The 22,746-nt window shown below is 46.5% G+C and overlaps 1 protein-coding gene across 10 annotated transcripts in view; it reads left to right on the top strand.

Moving 5' to 3' along the window:
• Nucleotides 1-22,746, top strand: part of CAMTA1 (calmodulin binding transcription activator 1) — a 249,155-nt gene that overhangs the window by 169,016 nt on the left and 57,393 nt on the right. For 7 of the 10 annotated variants that reach the window (XM_089663130.1, XM_089663129.1, XM_089663125.1 and 4 more), the window contains exons 9-12: nucleotides 1,069-1,140; nucleotides 9,040-9,060; nucleotides 17,118-17,311; nucleotides 19,139-19,213. In XM_089663130.1, the coding sequence (XP_089519256.1) occupies nucleotides 1,069-1,140; nucleotides 9,040-9,060; nucleotides 17,118-17,311; nucleotides 19,139-19,213 (362 nt within the window). The remainder of the gene's footprint in view (nucleotides 1-1,068; nucleotides 1,141-9,039; nucleotides 9,061-17,117; nucleotides 17,312-19,138; nucleotides 19,214-22,746) is intronic. The other 3 variants (XM_089663132.1, XM_089663131.1, XM_089663126.1) reach the window with 1 other exon arrangement.

The raw sequence follows: 22,746 nt of genomic DNA, 5'->3' as shown, positions 1-22,746 counted from the left end.
GACTAATTCATTGAATGAAGCTGGCCAAGTATTTAACAAGTCCTGCTAACACAAACCTGGAGTTTACCCCGTTCCAATTATATGTAGACTAACTGGCAGCTTTGGAATTATTTGGCCCCTCCAGTCTCCATAATCGGATAAACTCACTAAAAATTCTACAAGATTTTAGACCGTGTCTGTGAGAATTGATGCCCATTCAGACAAAAGAGCATTTGTAAGGTCAGGTACTTATGTTGGACAAGAAGAACTGGCTTGCACTTGGAATTCCAAGTCATCCCAAACGGGTCCAGTAGGGTTGAGTTCGGGGCTCTGTGTAGGACTCTCAGGTTCTGCAAAACCAAATTGATCAAATCATGGCTTTGCACACAGAGGAACAGTCATTTCCCCAAACTGTTGCCACAAGGTAACAAAGCACATAATTGGTTAAAATGCATCAATAGTACCCTTCAGTGGAAAAACTTGAATTCAGTCATTTGGAGGGGGTACACATACCTTTTAATTTACCTGAACAAACTAATAAACAAGATATAGTTAACCAGGGCTTTTATTTCTGAAAAAATATGTACAGGAACTCCCCGCTTCTGAGTCACTGGGCCCCCTACCCACCTCCGAGCACCATCACTTGGTTCCATCCCTACCCACCTCCAAGCACCATCACTTGGTTCCACCCCTACCCACCTCCGAGCACCATCACTTGGTTCCACCCCTACCCACCTCCGAGCACCATCACTTGGTTCCACCCCTACCCACCTCTGAGCACCATCACTTGGTTCCACCCCTACCCACCTCCGAGCACCATCACTTGGTTCCACCCCTACCCACCTCTGAGCACCATCACTTGGTTCCACCCCTACCCACCTCCGAGCACCATCACTTGGTTCCACCCCTACCCACTTTCCAGTACCCCTCATTTTGGAGAATACAGATCCCAGTAACAAAAGTAGCCATTTTGTTATTTCAAAGGAACCCTTTTCCTCATCACCCCCTGCTTGTGATAGGGATACTTCAGCAGGTCCTTCAGAAGAATCCCTATCTGCACTTACTCTGATCCTTTCTTCCACCACCCAGGGTCGTCCATTGAGAGAACAACAGGACGTGGCTGCCGCCGTCATTCAACGCTGCTACAGAAAGTACAAACAGGTAATTTGGCATTTGCCGACGTACAATAATAAAAAGAATAATATTATTTCTGGTCCCGGTGTAAATTCGGTGCTAAACAGGCTTTTCCTTGCAAACTGTTTTATTTGAGCAGGGTATAATATTGCTGGAAAGTGGAACTGGTTCATTGCCTAGGGCCATCCAATAAGAACATGGAATTAAAGAGGAATGTTAATAGGTAGAAGTTTTTAAATGAGCCCTAAGGGGGCAACGCGTTTCTCTTCATGATGATGAAGCGCTCCATTTTGCATTTATTCCCAACACGCATAGGTGTGAGCCTTCAATCGGGGGGCACTAAAAGGAAGGTGGGCATAAAGTATGGAGGAGCTACATTTAGGTCAACTTGCTGCTTTGTCGTGGTTCCTGTGCAATTCTCTCTGACCCTGAGACATGCTACAAAGTCACAATCAGAGGCGGACTGACCATTTGGAAACTCGGGCACTGCCGAGGGCCCGGGGTCAGTAGGGGGCCTCATAAGATGCCCCTGGTGCCTTTTTCATAGACTTTTTTGAGTTTGGGCAAGGACACAGGGGCCCCATGATCCCCTATTGCCCGGGGGCCCCATGAGTTGTCAGTCTGCCCCTGGTCACAATATTGCAATCTGTTCCCTGACGGAGACTAAGGAAATTTTTCTCCCTGCCTGCAGCAGACTGAAGACACATCTAAGCCTAGTCACAGTCATTTGGCAGGAGTTCAAAGATTGCTTTTTAATGATAAGATATGGAGCCCATGCTCTTTTTTACACTGCTGTATATTAATGACATATCAGGTATATACTTTAAAATGAATAAAAGAGAAACATGTTCAGTATATACAATGAAGTCGTAGCTTTAAAGCCACATGGATATAAAATGATAATAAAGCCGAAAATATTTTCCATGCTGTTTAAAACACAAGAAACGAGCCTTTCTTGTAGGACATCTTACTCCAAAAATAATGAGTCCCCATCCACATTCATTGTCTTTTATTTCAAATCTACTTTCATCGTCACAGACACACTGGGGGTAAAAATAAATACGTAGACGCCGCGCTTATCGGAAATGATTCGCTGAGCCGTGACAATAAGCCATGGCGGACGCGCCGTGTTTGCGATCCACTTTTAGCTCTTTGTTTCAGTCTACTCCCGTTGAAAAGAGACGACTAAATTAGCAGAACAGACCGACTTAGCTGGAAGTGAAATGAACTGATTCCTATTTATAAAGCCGCCGTTCGGATGAATTCAAAACAGAAGGGAATGCGGTCCGCGGGGTGTTTGTAATTGGCATCAATGAAAAGGGAATTGCGGTCTTTGGCCTGGCAGACTCTTCAAGGTAAAATGAGAGAGGAGTTTAATGGGCTGAGCGCTAAAAATATCAATCCAATCGAAGCTTACTCAGACGAGAGACGAATATTATGTCATCTGCTTTTTATACATTCTTTTTAATGAAATTATTTTTAGACTTTACATGAAAAGACTAAATGCAGCTAATCAGAGAAATGATAAGTTACTTTCCAGCCATTTGTTGGATGAACAAATCTCTCTCCCTTTCCCTCCCCTCTCCCCCCTCTCTCTCCCCCTCCCTCTCCCTCCCCTCTTCCCCCTCTCTCTCTCCCCCCTCTCTCTCCCTCCCCTCTCCCCCCTCTCTCTCTCCCTCCTCTCTCCCCCTCTCTCTCCCTCCCCTCTCCCCCCTCTTTCTCTCCTCCCCCCTCCCCCCCTCTCCCCCCCTCTCTCTCTCCTCCCCCTCCCCCCTCTCTCCCCCTTCCCCCCTCCCTCCCTCTTCCCCCTCTCCCTCTCTCTCTCTCTCTCTCCCTCCCTCTCTCTCTCTCTATCCCCTCTCTCCCCCACTCCCTCCTCTCTCTCTCTCTTTCCCTCTCTCCCCCCTCCCCCCTCTCGCCATCTCTCCCTTTCTCTCCCCCCTTTCTGTCCCCCTACCCCCCTCTCTCCCCCCCTCTCTCTCTCTCTCTCTGAAATCTCTGACCATCTCTTGTATCATGTCTGCAGTCTCTTACCATCTCTTGTATCATGTCTGCAGTCTCTGACCATCTCTTGTATCATGTCTGCAGTCTCTGACCATCTCCTGTATAATGTCTTCAGTCTCTGACCATCTCCTGTATAATGTCTTCAGTCTCTGACCATCTCCTGTATAATGTCTGCAGTCTCTGACCATCTCTTGTATCATGTCTGCAGTCTCTGACCATCTCCTGTATAATGTCTTCAGTCTCTGACCATCTCCTGTATCATGTCTGCAGTCTCTGACCATCTCCTGTATCATGTCCGCAGTCTCTGACCATCTCCTGTATCATGTCTGCAGTCTCTGACCATCTCCTGTATCATGTCCGCAGTCTCTGATCATCTCTTGTATCATGTCTGCAGTCTCTGACCATCTCTTGTATCATGTCCGCAGTCTCTGACCATCTCTTGTATAATGTCTGCAGTCTCTGACCATCTCTTGTATCCTACCGGATATCGTATGTACTCTCCAATGCACAGCCAAAAGGGAAGCCAAGGGAACCAGGACAGCGACAACCAAAGGAAAAGAAATGCCCGTAGCGAATAGGGAAGAATGGAAATAGCGCAGGGCATACATGACTAGGCCCAGAGTGGTAGGGAACGGAAAGGGTTAAACATTTAGCTCCAAGGGGTGGGGAATGGATTGGGAATTACGGGATTGGCAGATGTGGAGTGTAGGAGGTGTCTGTGGCACCGTAGGGTGGGGGTTGCTGCGGAAGGGGCGTCAGTGCAGCTGGATGGGTGCAAGGAACAGACATTCCCTCCCGCCCTCCCTGTTAGGTTGGGTATAGGGTCTTGTCCGGGGGCAGGTGCGCAGGAAACTCGAAAAAAAAAAAAAAAAAAAAAAAAAGGTGACACTGGTTGGAGAGGTGGGTTTTATGTTGGTTCGTGGGCGGTTGTTGGTCTTTGGAGGTGGTTCTCATCTTGGAAGGAAAACAATGGTGTGGGACCCCATCCGTGGTATGGGGGGCCCGGTGGATATTCCCAGTTAACCAAGGTTTAACTGGAAGGTGGTGGTGCTGCACTGCGGACGGTATGGTTGTCTCCGAGCTGGTTGGTTGCGGCTGGAGGCCTAGTGTATAGGGTTGTCCGCAGGTGCATTTTGGATCGTTTGTGGGTGCCTTTGAAGACCAACAACAATTCTTTGGTTTCCGTTAAGGAACGGTTGATGTATGTTAAAATGTGAAGTTGCTAATAAAAGGCCATGTTGGCCATTTACTCCAAAATGGTGTCATGTTTTTGTAAAGTTTATTTGGTTAAAGGGGGGGTTTGGAGTGGTATGGATAGGCAATGGTGGAAGTAGGAGTGGACAAGCCTATCTATGGTGCAGTAGTCATGCTTCAGGGGTGAAGCCCTCCTCAGATGGGGAGATCAGCCACTAGATAAAGAATAAACAGGTGCGCACACACCTAGAGCATTATCCAAGGTTTATTGAAAGGAGTGAAAAATAAAAACACTCACAGACGAAGCATGTATCTAAAAAGCATTTGCATTATGACGATGGCTACAATGGCAAGCAAGGTGTTCCAACTGTCAGTGCTATCAAATGCTGACGCGTTTCGGGGACGAATCCCTTTCCTCAAAGCTACTGACCAGCCTCTGATGCAGATGTGTAGTGGATGGATGATGGGAGCCTTGCTGGTGATCAAGTTGGAACACCTTGCTTGCCGTTGTGGCCATCGTCATTATGCAAATGCTTTTAAGATACAGTCATGGCCGAAATTGTTGGCACCCTTGATATTTTTCCTGAAAATCAAGTATTTCACACAAAAAAGGTATTGCATTAACACATGTTTTGCTATACACATGTTTATTCCCTTTGTATGTATTGGAACAAATATAAAACAGAGGCAGAAAAGCAAATATGACATAATGTCACACAAAACCCCAAAAATGGGCTGGACAAAAGTATTGGCACCCTTAACTTAATATTTGGTTGCACACCCTTTGGAAAACATAACTGAAATCAGTCGCTTCCTATAACCATCAATAAGCTTCTGACACCTCTCACCCGGAATTTTGGACCACTCTTCCTTTGCAAACAGCTCCAGGTCTCTCTTATTGGAAGGACACCTTTTCCCAACAGCAATTTTAAGATCTCTCCACAGGTGTTCAATGGGATTTAGATCTGGGCTCATTGCTGGCCACTTCAGAACTCTCCAGCGCTTCTTTGCCATCCATTTCTGAGTGCTTTTTGACGTATGTTTGGGGTCATTGTCCTGCTGGAAGACCCAGGATCTTGGACGCAAACCCAGCTTTCTGACACTGGGCCCTACAGTGCGACCCAAAATCCTTTGGTAATCCTCAGATTTCATGATGCCTTGCACACAGTCAAGGCACCCAGTGCCAGAGGCAGCAAAACAACCCCAAAACATCATTGAACCTCCACCATATTTTACCGTAGGTACTGTGTTTTGTTCTTTGTAGGCCTCATTCCGTTTTCGGTAAACAGTAGAATGATGTGCTTTACCGAAAAGCTCTATCTTGGTCTCATCTGTCCACAAGACGTTTTCCCAGAAGGCTTTTGGCTTACTCAAGTACATTTTGGCAAACTGTAGTCTTGCTTTTTTATGTCTCTGTGTCAGCAGTGGGGTCCTCCTGGGTCTCCTGCCATAGCGTTTCATTTCATTTAAATGTCGACGGATAGTTCGCGCTGACACTGATGCTCCCTGAGCCTGCAGGACAGCTTGAATGTCTTTGGAACATGTTTGGGGCTGCTTATCCACCATCCGGACTATTCTGCGTTGCAATCTTTCATCAATTTTCCTCATCCGTCCACGACCAGGGAGATTAGCTACAGTGCCATGGGTTGCAAACTTCTTGATAATGTTGCGCACTGTGGACAAAGGCAAATCTAGTTCTCTGGAGATGGACTTGTAACCTTGAGATTGTTGATATTTTGCCACAATTTTGGTTCTCAGGTCCTCAGACAGTTCTCGTCTCCTCTTTCTGTTGTCCATGCTTAGTGTGGCACAGACAGACACACAATGCAAAGGTTAAGTGAACGTCTCTCCTTTTTATCTGCTTTCAGGTGTGATTTCTATATTGCCCACACCTGTTACTTGCCCCAGGTGAGTTTACAGGAGCATCACATGCTTGTAACATTCTTATTTATCCGCAGTTGTGAAAGGGTGCCAATACTTTTGTCCAGCCCATTTTTGGAGGTTTGTGTGACATTATGTCGAATTTGCTTTCTTTCCTCCCTTTTTTTGTTTTGTCCCAATACACACAAAGGGAATAAACATGTGTATAGCAAAACATGTGTTAATGCAATACGTTTCGTGAGAAATACATGATTTCCTGGAGAAATATCAAGGGTGCCAACAATTTCGGCCATGACTGTACATGCTTCATCTGTGAGTGTTTTTATTTTTCACTCCTTTCAATAAACCTTGGATAATGCACTAGGTGTGTGCGCCACCTCTTTATTCTCTATCTCCTGTATCATGTGTGCAGTCTTTGACCATCTCTTGTATCATGTCTGCAGTCTCTGACCATCTCTTGTATCATGTCTGCAGTCTCTGATCATCTCATGTATTATGTCTGCAGTCTCTGACCATCTCTTGTATCATGTCTGCAGTCTCTGACCATCTCTTGTATCATGTCTGCAGTCTCTGATCATCTCATATAGTATGTCTGCAGTCTCTGACCATCTCTTGTAGTATGTCTGCAGTCTCTGACCATCTCTTGTATCATGTCTGCAGTCTCTGACCATCTCTTGTATCATGTCTGCAGTCTCTGACCATCTCTTGTATCATGTCCGCAGTCTCTGACCATCTCTTGTATCATGTCCGCAGTCTCTGACCATCTCTTGTATCATGTCTGCAGTCTCTGACCATCTCTTGTATCATGTCTGCAGTCTCTGACCATCTCCTGTATCATGTTTGCAGTCTCTAACCGTCTCTTGTATCATGTCTGCAGTCTCTGACCATCTCTTGTATCATGTCTGCAGTCTCTGACCATCTCTTGTATCATGTCCGCATTTTCCGACAATGAATATCACCTAGCTTTATGTGTGACCTTTTTGTTATGTTGGAGGCCACACCTTAGCCCCCCCCCCCCCATATCAAGAAAGATGACCACCAGTGCTCTAGAGCAGTGGTCGGCAAGCCGCGGCTCGCGAGCCACATGCGGCTCTTTACACACTTTAATGCGGCTCTTCTGTGTGCCGGGCGCCAGCTCCCCTCCCTCCTCTCGGGCGGCCGCCCCAAAAGTCAGGACTCTGCAGCTAGCCCAGCAATGGGCAAACTACGGCCCGGCGGACCTTTTAATCCGGCCCGCGGAGCGTGCTCCAAAAAAAAACCAGTCAGGGCAGCGCGCTCAAATGCAATGATTGGCCAGTCTCGCTGCCACTCACATCCTGATAGCCAGTGATTGGCTGTCAGGATGTGTGTAGGCGGGGCAGCGTGACGAACGTGAGAGGAGCTAGGCTCCTCTCACAGTCCGCCCTGAAGACCGGAACGGCGCGGGAACACGGCGAGAAGAACGCGCGGAGCAAAGGTAAGTGAATTGACACAGGGGGGACTTGGTTTACTACTTGCTACTTACTTACTACTACTATATGAGGGATGAATTAATATGGGGGGATGAATTACTATATGGGGGGATGAATTACTATATGGGGGATGAATTACTATATGGGGGGATGAATTACTATATGGGGGATGAATTACTATAAAAACTTATTGAAACTAAAAACAGTGTACCATCCTATGTATTTTCAGTCTTAAATGTGGCTCTCAAAATAAATTTCAATCGTGGTTTTGGCGAGATTTGGCTCAGTTGAAAAAAAAGGTTGCCCACCACTGCTCTAGAGCTATCTATATATCTACATGGAACCTGGATCTCTCTATCTCTATAGTTGTCTATCTGGATTTATCTACTATCTATCTATCTTGCTTTTTACCTCTACCTTCCTTTTCTCTCTCTGCCTGTCTTGTTTCTCTCTCTCTCTCTCTCTCTCTCTCTCCCCCCCCCCCCCCTTCCTGTCTATCATTTCCTCTCTCTTGCTGCCTTTATATCTCTGTCTTAGGCTAAGTGTAGACTTGCATCTAAACCACCATACCTCTGAAAAGTGATATGCATGGGATCACTTTTCAGAGGCTTTTGACAAGCAGCAAGAAGGTGATGTGATGCCCCATCACTGGCCTGTGTTCCCCCCTTAAATGAAGAACCAACACACGTACCCTGCCAGGTTGGGATGTGCTGTGTGGCACAGCTGTGCCAATCTCAGAACTGGATGGACAGAAAAACTAATGCTTTGGGCATCTTTATATTTGTTTGGGGTTTTTTTTGGGGGGGGGGGTTGGGTTAATATAATTTTTTTTTACATTTATAATATATTTGGTATATCAGCTTTACAGAAACTACCATAGTGACAGGTTCCCTTTGACGACAGTCGTGTTAGCATCGCTGACGTTTTCTTTTCCTTCCTTCGATGAGATAAAATTAATTTGGAGGAACATCCGCATACAATGTGTCGAAGGCCCACTTTGCTTTGTTGCATATTCAATAAAAATTGCTAAATGGGATCGGACATTAAAGTTTTATGGACGCCATAAACAGCAATCAAGCAGAAAACGACAGGCTGGAATTATTAAACATCAAAGCCAACAGGCCGCCTCGCGTCTATGGCAGTCCAGAGATCAGCCAAACGATTGCCCATAATAGGAAGCCGCTGTCAGGGGGCCGGGCGTATTAAACCGCGGTTCTTAATTACGATAGGGTCAGCGATGGATTGTTGGAAGTCCTCTGCATCTTGGAATAGCAGACCAAGCTTCCCGTGTGTTGTGCTTTTTATTTTTATTATGTCTTCAAATAATTATAGATGAATGGATTGCATGATTGTTTCCACTTTTCCGACTAATTCTTTTATAATCTTCTTTCCAAAGCTTACATGGATAGCCTTGAAGGTAAAGACTAACATGTTTCATGTAGTGGTGATTGGTGTCTGTGGGTTTGATGGATGACATGGGCAAGGACCTCATAGTCCAAGATGATGATTCTTTTCTTGTTTCAAATTTTCAAAATGTGTTCTTGTGATTGCCTGAAATATGTGTGAAGCAATGTTTATTAAACTTAGGAAAGAGTGAGAATAGGGGACAGTACAGTGGCTTAGTGGTTAGCCTGGGGTCCTAGGGCAGGATCTAGCCTGTCTGATCAAGGGGCACAATGTCAACACCATGTGTCCTCATCAGAGACCATCTTTAAATCAGGGGTACTCATAAGAGTCCCCATTTACATCAGCACTCCCATAACAGTCCCCCTGTATATCAGGGTCCCCCTCAGAGACCTCTGTACATCAGGTGTTCCCAACAGAACTCCCCCTTACATCAGTTGTCTCCATCAGAGTGCCCCTTGCATCAGGTGTCCCCATCAGAGAGCCCTCTTACATCAGTTTTACCCATCAGAGTGCCCCTTTACATCAGGTGTCCCCATGAGAAAACCCCCTTACATCAGTTGTCCCCATCAGAGAACCCCTTACTTTAGGTGTCTTCATCATAGTGCCCCCCTATATCAGGTGTCCCCAACAGAGCTCCCCCTTACATCAGGTGTCCCCATAAGAGAACCCCCTTACATCAGGTGTCCCCATCAGAGAACCCCCTTACATCAGGTGTTCCCATGAGAAAACCCCCTTACATCAGTTGTCCCCATCAGAGTGCCCCCTTACATCAGTTGTCCCCATCAGAGAACCCCTTACTTTAGGTGTCTTCATCATAGTGCCCCCCTATATCAGGTGTCCCCAACAGAGCTCTCCCTTACATCAGGTGTTCCCATGAGAAAACCCCCTTACATCAGTTGTCCCCATCAGAGTGCCCCCTTACATCAGTTGTCCACATCAGAGAACCCCCTTAGTTTAGGTGTCTTCTTCACAGTGCCCCCTTACATCAGGTGTCCCCAACAGAGTTCCCCCTTACATCAGTTGTCCCCATCAGAGTGCCCCTTGCACCAGGTGTCCCCATAAGAGAACCCCCTTACATTAGGTGTCCTCATCACAGTGCCGCCTTACATCAGGTGTTCCCATCACCGTGCCTCCATATATGCATTGTCCCCATCAAAATGCCTTCTTACACCAATAGTCCCCATTAGAGTGCTACCTTACATCAGGTGTCCCAATCAGAGACCCCTTTACATCAGGTGTCCCCAACTGAGTCCCCCCTTACATCAGTTGTCCCTAAGAGAGTGGCCCCTTACATCAGGCGTTCTCATCACATTGCCCCTTTACATCAGATGTTCCTATCATGGTGCCTTCATACATGGATTGTCCCCATCAGAATGCTTTCTTACACCAACAGTCCCCATCAGAGTGGCCCCTTACATCTGTTGTCCCTATCAGAGTGCCCCCTTACATCAGATGTTTCCATCGCAGTGCCTCCATACATGCATTGTCCCCATAAGAATGCCTTCTTACACTAATAGTCCCCATCAGAATGCCACCTTACATCAACTGTCACTATCAGAGCTTCCCTTTACATCAGGTGTCCCCAACAGAGCTCCCCCTTACGTCAGTTGTCCCTAAAAGAGTCCCCCTTACATCATACGTCCTCATTACTGTGCCCCCTTACATCAGATGTTCCTATCACAGTACCTCTATATATGGATTGTCCCCATCAGAATGCCTTCTTAAACCAATAGTCCCCATCAGAGACTCCCTTACATCTGTTGTCCCTATCAGAGTGCCCCCTTACATCTGTTGTCCCTATCAGAGTGCCCCTTACATCTGTTGTCTCCATCAGAGACTCCCTTACATCAGGTGTCCACATCAGAGAGCCCATACATCAGGTGTCCCCATCAGAGAGCCCTTTACATCAGGTGTTCCCATCAGAGAGCCCCTTACATCAGGTGTTCCCATCAGAGAGCCCCTTACATCAGGTGTTCCCATCAGAGAGCCCCTTACATCAGGTGTCCCCATCAGAGAGCCCCTTACATCAGGGGTCCCCATCAGAGAGCCCCTTACATCAGGTGTCTCCATCAGACAGCCCCTTACATTAGGTGTTCCCAGCAGAGAGCCCCTTACATCAGGTGTCCCCATCAGAGAGCCCCTTACATCAGGTGTCCCCATCAGAGAGCCCTTTACATTAGGTGTTCCCATCAGAGAGCCCCTTACATCAGGTGTTCCCATCAGAGAGCCCCTTACATTAGGTGTTCCCATCAGAGAGCCCCTTACATCAGGTGTTCCCATCAGAGAGCCCCTTACATTAGGTGTTCCCATCAGAGAGCCCCTTACATTAGGTGTTCCCATCAGAGAGCCCCTTACATTAGGTGTTCCCATCAGAAAGCCCCTTACATTAGGTGTTCCTATCAGAGTGCCCCCGTAAATCAAACATCCCCACCAGAGTGCCCCCTTACATCAGACATCCCCACCAGAGTGCCCCCTTACATCAGACATCCCCACCAGAGTGCCCCCTTACATCAGACATCCCCACCAGAGTGCCCTCTTACATGGATTGCTTTTATCAGACTGTCCCCTTACATCAGCTGTCTGTATCAGAGTGCCCCCTTACATCAAATGCCCCCATCAGACTGTCTCATGATCAGTTGATGCACTCTCAAAGATCTGGGGGGTACAACTAAAATATGGGGGTGGGGGGCACAGCCCACCCTACCACCCCCCGAGATCCTGACCTGTAGTGACTGGAGATCCTTGCAGCAATGGTGTCCTTGGTTGGGTGAATCCTGACCAAGAGACTATCCATGTAGTTTGCATATTCCCCCTGTGCTTGCATAGGTTCTATGCTTTCCTCGGACACTCTAATGAATGCTGGTGAGCCAATTGGCCCTAGTATGTGTGCGCAAATCTAAAAATTCCAAGTGCTGCCTCCTGTGGTAGACCCTGGTAATGCTCTGTTGAGTAGTAGCCATTTTCAGCAAGGTTCTGAAGTTCAAAATGTACAAAGTAATAGCAGTAGGGAAGAGGAAGAGTAGGGTAAGACCTCCAACAGTTTTTTTTTTCAATCTATATCCCATGGGGTAGATTTACCTTCACTTCCTGTCCTGTTGAAACCACAGGAAGTGGAGTAAATCTTGCCAAAGTGAGGGACATCTCTTCATAGACCATTGTCACCCTAAAGCCTAATACACACTACAAGCAGGGGTGGACTGACCATTCAGGCACTCGGGCACTTCCCAAGGGCCTGGGGTCAGTAGGGGGCCCCATGAGATGCCTCTGGTACCTTTCATAGGCTTTTTTGGGTATGGTTTGAGTGTGGGCAAGGACACAGGGGCCGCATGATTTCCTATTGCCCGGGGGCCCCATGAGTTGTCAGTCTGCCCCTGACTACTAGTTTTTTTTCAGTTTTAAAGGGATGTTGTGGCGACTTTTTTTGGTCATGCTCCTTCTGTCAGACCGGCTGCCATACACACGGCCCGAATGTCGGCCAGTTTCTATTAAACTGGCCAATGCCCCCCAACGTTCAGCCCTTGTGTACTTGGCTTAACAAATGTCCACCTTGGAAGATTTCCCCCCTCTTTCCCGGCCTGAACTCCCTCATTATCAATATAACATTTGTGATTTCTTGGGGGGCCCTCTACTGGCCGTTACCTGGATTGTCAATATAACTTCTAGCTCCCTAAAGACCAGAAGGTGAAAGAGAAAGCGAATGTTACCAATTAATGTGTCTAAAGCCAAAACTTTGAGTTTTGGAGGGAGTAAGGACATGTTAGGGCCCGTGTTAGGTGTACCCACATACTAGGTGTACCCACATACTAGGTGTACCCATATACTAGGTGTACCCACATACTAGGTGTACCCACATACTAGGTGTGCCCACATACTAGGTGTGCCCACATACTAGGTGTACTCGTATACTATGTGTTCCCATATACTGAATGTACTCGTATACTAGGTGTACCCACATACTAGATGTACTCATATGCTAGGTGTGCCCACATACTAGGTGTACCCATATTCTAGGTGTGCCCACATACTAGGTGTACCCATATTCTAGGTGTACCCACATACTAGGTGTTCCCGTATACTAGATGTACTCATATACTAGGTGTACCCATATACTAGATGTACCTGTATACTAGGTGTACCCACATACTAGGTGTTCCCGTATACTAGATGTACTCATATGCTGGGTGTGCCCAGATACTAGGTGTACCCGTATTCTAGGTGTACCCACATACTAGGTGTTCCCGTATACTAGATGTACTCATATACTAGGTGTACCCACATACTAGGTGTACCCACATACTAGGTGTACCCATATTCTAGGTGTACCCGTATACTAGGTGTACTCATATACTAGGTGTACCCATATACTAGGTGTACTCATATACTAGGTGTACCCACATACTAGGTGTACCCGTATTCTAGGTGTACCCGCATACTAGGTGTACCCGTATACTTGGTGGACCTATACTAAGTGTACCCGTATTCTACGAGTACCCGTATTCTAGGTGTACCCACATACTAGGTGTACCCACATACTAGGTGTACTCATATACTAGGTGTACCCACATGTTAGGTGTACTCATATACTAGGTGTACCCACATACTAGGTGTACTCATATACTAGGTGTACCCACATTCTAGGTGTACCCATATTCTAGGTGTACCCATATTCTAGGTGTACCCACATATTAGGTGTACTCATATACCAGATGTACAAGTATTCTAGGTGTACCCATATTCTAAGTGTACCCACATACTAGGTGTACTCATATACCAGGTGTACCCGTATTCCAGGTGTACCCGTATTCTAGGTGCACCCACATACTAGGTGTTCCTATATACTAGATGTACCCATATACTAGGTGTACCCGTATTCTAGATGTACTCATATACTAGGTGTACCCACATACTAGTTGTACCCACATCCTATGTGTACCCACATACTACGTGTACCCATATGCCAGGTGTACCCACATACTAGGTGTACTCATATACTAGGTGTTCTGTGCCTTTTAGTCCCATTATCAGCCAGTTATTCTCTCTATCAGCACAGAGGTTGGGCTTGTTGAATGTTGTCACCTCATTGAAGCCTCACTGGCAGCCCCGGGTTAATCTCGCCGCCTCTTTCATGCGTCTTCAGGTTTATTTTTAAATCTGACCTTTAGCACAAAGAGCTCTCAATGACCGGCTATTTTCCACAGATAAATACGCTTGCATTGTCGCTGATGGCGCTGCGAGCGCGGAGTGACAGATGGCTCTCGGCAGTCCCTGCACCTCTCTGCAAACATGGAAGTCACGGCGGCGGTGGCGTCACACGCTCCGCTCAGGAACCGGCTATTTATGGCATGATTTATCTTCATTAGTTCCTCATTTTCCCAATCAGCCAAATGAAGGCCTGGATTTACTCACCTGAATCCTGCGAGCTTGACGCCGCAGATTGTATGAGCTCCGTACAGTATGGCCAAGCTCACTTAAGGATTCTTTTGAAAAATGTATTCAAAGTAGATCTATATCCAATCAACTAAATCCAAAATATTGGCTTCCAAGAGTAACTCCACTTTTTTTTTAGAAAAAAAACCCAAAAACCTCCCCCCCGGGGTGATCTACGCACATTGCAGGGATTTTAACCAACTTTGTTGCAGATTCCTACCTTTTGTTGTTCTGATTCAATATATTTATTGAATTTTCCAGAACAAACAAAGCGAGTTCCCGGCTGACCAGATCCAACGAGGACCAGTGGGAAGGTCAGGGCCAACATTGCTCATATCGCCAAACTGTCCTCTATGAAGTGGCAATCCCCGCTGACAAACATCAGCCAAAACAAAAGTAAAGGGAGAAACGGAGATGGAAGGAAGAGTAGAGAAGGAGGGGAAATGAGAGAGAGAAAAGCAGGAAAGAGAGGATATCACGGGCCCAGGATCAGCACGGGGCTACCTTTTGCTATTCTGAAGAAATAGCTGTTTGTCTGGCCCCTTGTCATGTGCAAAATGAATGTGAATGGGAGAGACTTTATAATTATCAATCAGTTGCTGCACCTGCAGGATTGTAATGAGGAAAGTGGCGGAGTCTGCAGCCCTTTAGGCACTTCCTGTTATTGGGTGACAACTTTCTCCCAGTTGTGCTCCTGCTTTGTCACGTGCGTTCCCGATGGAGACTTCAAGCGGCCCTGCCAACACACATCACACAAGCATGGACTTTACACCCACATCACCCTTCACATGAGAACCCCCAATCCCCACCCTTCACATGAGAATCCCCCTATCACATAAGAGTCATCGGTCCCCACTCTTCACATGAGAGTCCCTAATCCCCACCCTTCACGAGAGTCCCTAATCCCCACCCTTCACATGAGAGCCCTCAATCCCCCCCACTCTTCACATGAGAGCCCCCAATCCCCCCCCCCCCACCTTTCACATGAGAGTCAACAATCCACCCCACCCTTTTACATAAGAGTCCCCAGTCTCCACCCTTCACATGAGAGTCTCCAATCCCCAACCTTTACATGATAGTTCCCAATCCTTTCACATAAGAGTCATCAGTCCCCACCCTTCACATGAGATTCCCTAATCCCCACCCTTCACATGAGAGTCCCCAATCCCCCTCCCCTTTCACATAAGTGTCCTCAGTCTGCACCCTTTACATGAGGGTCCCTAATACCCTTCACCCTTTGACATAGGAGTCCTCAGTGCCCACCCTTTACATGAGGGTCCCCAAGCCCCCCCCCCCCTTTTCACATAAGAGCCCTCAATCCCCACCCTTCACATGAAAGTCTCCAATCCTCAACCATAACATGATAGTTCCCAATCCTTTCACATAACAGCCCTTCATCCCCACCCTTCACATGAGAGCCCCCAATCCCCCCCCCCACCTTTCACATGAGAGTCAACAATCCACCCCACCCTTTTACATAAGAGTCCCCAGTCTCCACCCTTCACATGAGAGTCTCCAATCCCCAACCTTTACATGATAGTTCCCAATCCTTTCACATAAGAGTCATCAGTCCCCACCCTTCACATGAGATTCCCTAATCCCCACCCTTCACATGAGAGTCCCCAATCCCCCTCCCCTTTCACATAAGTGTCCTCAGTCTGCACCCTTTACATGAGGGTCCCTAATACCCTTCACCCTTTGACATAGGAGTCCTCAGTGCCCACCCTTTACATGAGGGTCCCCAAGCCCCCCCCCCCCCCCTTTTCACATAAGAGCCCTCAATCCCCACCCTTCACATGAAAGTCTCCATTCCTCAACCATAACATGATAGTTCCCAATCCTTTCACATAACAGCCCTTCATCCCCACCCTTCACATGAGAGTCCCCAATCCCCCCCACCCTGTCACATAAGAGTCACCAGTCCCATGCCATCTCAAAATTTGAGATGGAAATGCATACAAGCCCACTTAAGTCTTGTATCATCTGCTTGATTCTTTGCTTGGCAACAGTTCTGAGTCTGTGATTTCCCACTCCTCCCTTTTAAATCCATTTAGCATTGTGGCTAAATGGTTAGCACTTCCACCTGGCAGCACTAGGGTCATTGGTTCAAATCCCAACCACAGCACCACCTGCCTGGAGTATCCCTGTACCTGCGTGGGTTTCCTCTGGGTACTCTGATTTCCTCCCACGACATGCTGGTAGGTTAATTGTCTCCTGTCTAAATTGTCCCCAGTATGTGTATGTATGAATGTGAGTTAGGGACCTTAGATTGTACGCTCCTTGGGGGTGGGGACTGATGTGAATGTACAATATATATGTAAAGCGCTGTGTAAATTGATGGCGCTATATAAGTACCTGAAATAAATAAATATAAATGGTGAACACCCCTTTCACTGGTTTACCTTCATGCATTGCGGCTGGAGCACCTCTGCTCAGGACAACGAAGAGACAAAAATATCCAACAATTTAGGGGTCGGTGAACCATTAAGTCACTGTACAAATATGTCCCATGGGGTATAAAAACCTACGTGGCTGTCCTCTAGTCTAGGTGGAAACTAGAAGTAAAGAATGGAAATACTCTAAACTTCTATACAATGTAACATTTTGCATTTCCAACTGTAGTATCCCTTTCTTTTCCAGTATGCACTTTATAAAAAGATGACACAAGCTGCAATCCTCATCCAGAGCAAGTTCAGAAGCTACTATGAGCAGAAGAAATTTCAGCAGAGCCGGCGTGCCGCGGTGCTCATCCAGCAGTACTACCGAAGCTACAAAGAGTGCGGCCGGATTCGGCAAAAGCGCCGGACAACTTCTCTCGTTCAACAGAAACTGAGGTGGGCATGTAGATGTAATGTGGCAGAATGTTTGCTTTGATAATGAAAAAAAAATTCCAATTCTGTTGAGCAATGGACCCGGGATATTGGATAAGTACATATTTGATATCTTGGTTGTCACGCTATTGGTTAGATCAGCTGGTCTCAACCTTTTGTTTACCCCAGAGGAACCCATTGCAATAATTTTCAGATCTCAGGGAACCTAAAAATGGATATATTGACAGGTCACTATACACTCACCGGCCACTTTATTAGGTACACCTTGCTAGTGCCAAGAAAATATCCCCCACACCATGACACCACCACCAACAGCCTGAACTGTTGATACAAGGCAGGATGGATCCACCACACCATGACACCACCACCAACCTGAACCATTGATACAAGGCAGGATGGATCCCCCACACCATGACACCACCACCACCAACCTGAACCATTGATACAAGGCAGGATGGATCCCCCACACCATGACACCACCACCACCAGCCTGAACCGTTGATACAAAGCAGGATGGATCCACCACACCATGACACCACCAGCCTGAACCGTTGATACAAGGCAGGATGGATCCACCACCAGTTAAAATCAGTTACAAGACATTTTAAAATCAAACTATACACCAAGACCCACAACCACAACCATCACATGATAAGTATTATAATAATTTAGCAGATAAAACCACCTATAACTTTCCTTAGATCCAGCAGGTGGTCTAGGATAGACTTTGTGTAGCTCTACAAGTTTCTTGGGTAGTAGTCCACTTCTTCAGAAGCAGACAATTGGGGGGGGGGAAATGGCTGCCCTGAAAGGAGATGACTACCATCCAGCCCAAGTGGTCCAAGAGTGGGACCAAAATGGGGGACCAAGCATGTAAACCCCCAAATCCAGGGACAGCCCTCTTGATGACACCACAGTTAAATGTGTTCGTTAGTTAGTTCTTTAGTGCATGAATACATGGAACCATAGAATAGGTTCCTGTCTTTAATACAGAGTCAAATAGTCCATCAAAAACCACTGTGCAATGTTAAATCCACTTTGTTAAACATCAGTCCAAAATCCATCAGTGGAGATGTCCTCCAGGCTTAGCATAGCATGTATTCAGGGTGTCATCAGGGAGGCAACAGGTCACAATACATTGGTGTGATCATTACCATGTAGATGACCACTTACGGCTCACCACTTATGGCCAAAGGACACCCTAGCAATTCTGGAGGAACCCTAGTTGAGAAAGTCTGGGTTAGATACATCCCCTTATATTGGTGGTCATTGGGAAAAATGCCCCTCTTAGAGACAGCTAAATGATAATTTGTGTCAATCATTATTTACACGAGAGAAGAGATGAGAAACTCCACTGGTTTTAGGCCATTGGCTTTGCCCATTGATGACAGACCCAAAATTATGCAGGCACAGCTGTGAAGTCAACCCACCAGTTATTGCTCAAGGAAGCCCTAACAATTCTGGAGGAACCCTAGCTGAGTAAGTCTGGGTTAGATACATCCCCTTATATTGGTGGTCATTGGGAAGAGTGCCCCTCTTAGAAACAGCTAAATGATCATTTGTGTCAATCATTATTTACACGAGAGAAGAGATGAGAAACTCCACTGGTTTTGGGCCATTGGCTTTGCCCATTGATGCCAGACCCAAAATTATACAGACACAGCTGAGAAGTCAACCCGCCAGTTATTGCTCAAGGAAGCCCTAACAATTCTGGAGGAACCCTAGCTGAGTAAGTCTGGGTTAGATACTGTAGATCCTGAGGTATAATGTATCTAAGAAATCTTGTTTGGACGTATCTGCTCTTTTAATACGCTGATTGTTGTTCTCCAGAAGCAGTCTTCTGACGAAGAAACAGGATCAAGCTGCTCGGAAGATCATGAGGTTTTTACGTCGCTGCCGTCACAGGTATGAAAGTGACTCAGTGAGCTGCACTTGGTGCATTGAATCCCCTAAGCTTGCACATCATAAACCAGGGAAGGTTGGGGGGAAGGGCACAGTTTGGCATCTTTCCCCTGGGAACTGGATGACTTCGTCCCACCACTGGTTATAGTGATTTTGTAAAATAAAACTCTATTGGGGATATTTCGGCTGTAGTTTGTTCACATACTCCTACCAAAGACATCAGACCTCTCTGAGCCTATATAACAAGATGTAGAGGGAAATGAACTATAACTCATGGCCACCAATCTGCTTTCATCAGTTTAAAGCGGAACTACACTGCATCTGAGCACCACAAGCCACAAATGCTGTTTCATTCATTTTAAATAGTCAAAACAATCTTCCCCATCCATCCATGTCTCCATGCTTTATTTTTCTGAGAAATCAGTTTGAAAAACACCTCCAAGAATTTCTGGCCGTGGCCATCTTGAGTAAGGGCAGATGTTTCATGTAGCATTTACTTCCATTTCCATCCATTTCCCTTAGCTCAGGCATGCAGGCAGGAGGAGTGGTGTATTTAGGTTTTATGCTGCCCTAGGCAACACACAGAAAGAGCCTGACATTGAACAAGAACACTCCTACCCTCCACCCGAGCCTTCCACTAGCACTTTCCCCCATATACCAGCCACCATCCCCCATGGCTTGAGAGAGAAAGACACTCACCTTCACAGCTCCGGACATCCCCAGGAATGAGAGTCCGGCTGTGTATACACCGCCATGAAACCCACAGCATCTCTCGGAACCCACCAGGTCCCCATGCCACGTGTGTCCCTTCTTTTGTTCCTTCTTCAAAGGGGTATACACCAGCAACCATCCCCCATGGCTTGAGAGAGAAAGACACTCAATTTCAAAGCTCCGGACATCCCCAGGAATGAGAGTTGGGCTGTGCATACACCATCATGAAACCCACAGCATCTCTCGGAACCCACCAGATCCCCATGCCATGTGTGTCCATTCTTTCGTCCCTTCTTCCAAGGGGTAGTGCTGCCCCCCCCTGAAAAATGCCGCCCCAGGCAAATGCCTTGTGGTAAATACACCCCTGGGCAGGAGGATGTGCTTAGCTGAGAAAACCCCTCCTCCCCTCATGAAGACTCTTGGGATGTACCATCTAATTTGTCTAGGCCAGGAAGCAACTGAAGAAACGTATGATCTATTTTCCTATCTATTTACTAATGCTGGCAGCATAAGGATTAAAAATAGTCAATGTTGATTGCTGAGTGAAGTTCCGCTTTAAGAGGTCAGTTGGTTGGTTGCTATGGCTTTTTGCTCCTTTTTTAAAAAAAATTCAATATTAAGCTCAAAATGGCTTATTCAGAAACAAAAAACGTTTCCACATACTGACATCAATGTCTGTTCAGTGATTTATAGCCCTTGGCTGAGCAACATCTTGGGGCTGTTTGGTGTCTGAGCATTTTATATAAAATCAGGTAATGCTGATAATGATTGCATATTTAGGGGGTTACTGCCAGAGATGTGACTTCACATTAATCAAGTGTGCCATCAGCACCCCAGTTTCTCTGCACAGCTGATTTCATATAAAGACTCAGATGGCACACAGCCTTCAGCTCTCCTACAGAAGTGAAAGAGATGAGGACTTCAATGATGTAGGAGAAGGGCTCCTTGAGGCACTTCTTCCTAATAAACATTTGCAAGTAAGACAAAAGAAGGAACCACGGGATTTGCCACTTCTACTTCATGGCTGTACTGTATGTACACATCCCATACACTGGTTAATAAAGGGTCAAGCTTTGGTGACTCAAAGCTGACCCAGAAATAGAACTTCAGCAGCAAGTGGCTGATGGCTCCGGTCATCATGTAAAGCACCGTAGAAGTGGTCTTATTAGACTTCTGAGTACACGCAATCAAAGCTTCTCCAAAAAGGACAAATGGCTTCTGGGTAAATGCCATTTCCACATAGCAGACCCATAAATTAATGACCTGCCTTGCACTTTAGCACTTTCCTCAAGAACAAACTGGTTTATGTACAACCCAAAACCCAACTTGGCTGATGCCTCTACTTCCAGACAGTTGTAATAATGTATTGTACAATTATCCATGAAAAAAAAATTATGAAAGTTTTACTCTAATCCAGATTTTATCATCCTTATAACCCCAGACGTATCCTTAAATCTATTCCTAGGTCCTGGGAACACCCACTAAAACCAGTTCATTGTGGTTAGTGGGAAAAATGCCCTTTACGTTGATGATCAGTTGGACCCCCTGACAGTGTTGGTTCGATTGCAATCCATACAGACAGTTAAATGGTCTGGGCCAACGAATGTTGGCTTTGGAACTGTGGAGGCACCATTAAACTGAAGGTCAATCGGCCATAACTCAAGGAACCCCCAGTAGGCTCTGAAAGGACCCTGGGGTTTCACAGAACCATGGTTGGGAATGGTTTCTTTAAACTAGACTCAGCAACTATAAAGGAAATCCCAAACCAGAGCCTAAAACTGCAGAATTGCAATGTGTAATATGGTTGTCTCCTGTGATGGTTGAGCAGGTGGAGAGAACAAGGGCCCTGGTGCATTGCTGCAAACTAGATGGCACTGGGGTCATTTCTTATCCCTGTTATCTGTTAGGAGTTCACCCGTGAATGTGGTGATGGCACCTACATGTGTCACATTGTTTAGAACCGTAAGTGCTGCATCTGTTGTAAATGCTGGCACGTTTCCTAAGCTTTTCCTTCGACATAAAGTCCTGTTCTGGCACCCAACACTTTCACTGCATAGAAACAGATGGATTTTCACCCTAGGCACAAAGCTAGGGATAAGTATGACGTTAGGATCCAGTGGATGTCCTGGGGTCCCAGCAACAACCTTCATTCTCTGCAGTAAACCAGGGGAATGGCAAAATAGGAGAAAGCTGGTGGGGGAGGGAGGGGTGGAGAGGCAATTGAAGGCAGTTGGAGTCTCATGGGGATGGGCCATACCAGGATAAACAATGGCGTGGCTTCTCTCTGCCTACTGCAATCATTATCAGTCAATTGCAGGGTTTGGGGGGGCACCTTGCCTTGGGCCCCATTCTGGTCTGCTTACCAACCTGGCGGGTGGTGTCCCCAATCCTCAGTTTCTTGCAGAGCTACAGCCACCACTGTCTAAGTTTTCCTAGTTGATTGGGTGGCTGTTACACGTATCTTGCCAACTGATGAGATCATCGATTGCTAAGGACATGTCAGGCAGCCTGCACAGCTTCCTGGGTTGCCGACAGGAGTACAGATAGCAACAGGGAAGAGAAGAGCGCTGGGAGGAGGTGCAGGCTGTGCTCTCTCCCCCTGTCTGTACACAGCAGTTAACACAGGATTGCTCTCTGATCAAAGTGTACAGGGCTTGATTACCTCCTCTCTACGCTGCTCCTGTACTGGCGGCAAAAATTGTGAGTAGAGGGAGGTAATCAAACCCTGCAATGTCCCATCTGATTGTGTTCTGTGTCATCTCTGGTATTATTATTATTATACAGGATTTATATGGCACCAACAGTTTGCTCAGCACTTTACAAAA

The sequence above is a fragment of the Staurois parvus genome, unplaced genomic scaffold, assembly GCF_062004578.1.
Source record: "Staurois parvus isolate SC_StPar_1 unplaced genomic scaffold, SC_StPar_1.0 ptg001631l, whole genome shotgun sequence".
NCBI classification, from domain to species: domain Eukaryota; kingdom Metazoa; phylum Chordata; class Amphibia; order Anura; family Ranidae; genus Staurois; species Staurois parvus.
The sequence above is the reverse complement of the archived record's forward strand: the minus strand, read 5'-3'. Positions and strand labels throughout refer to the sequence as shown.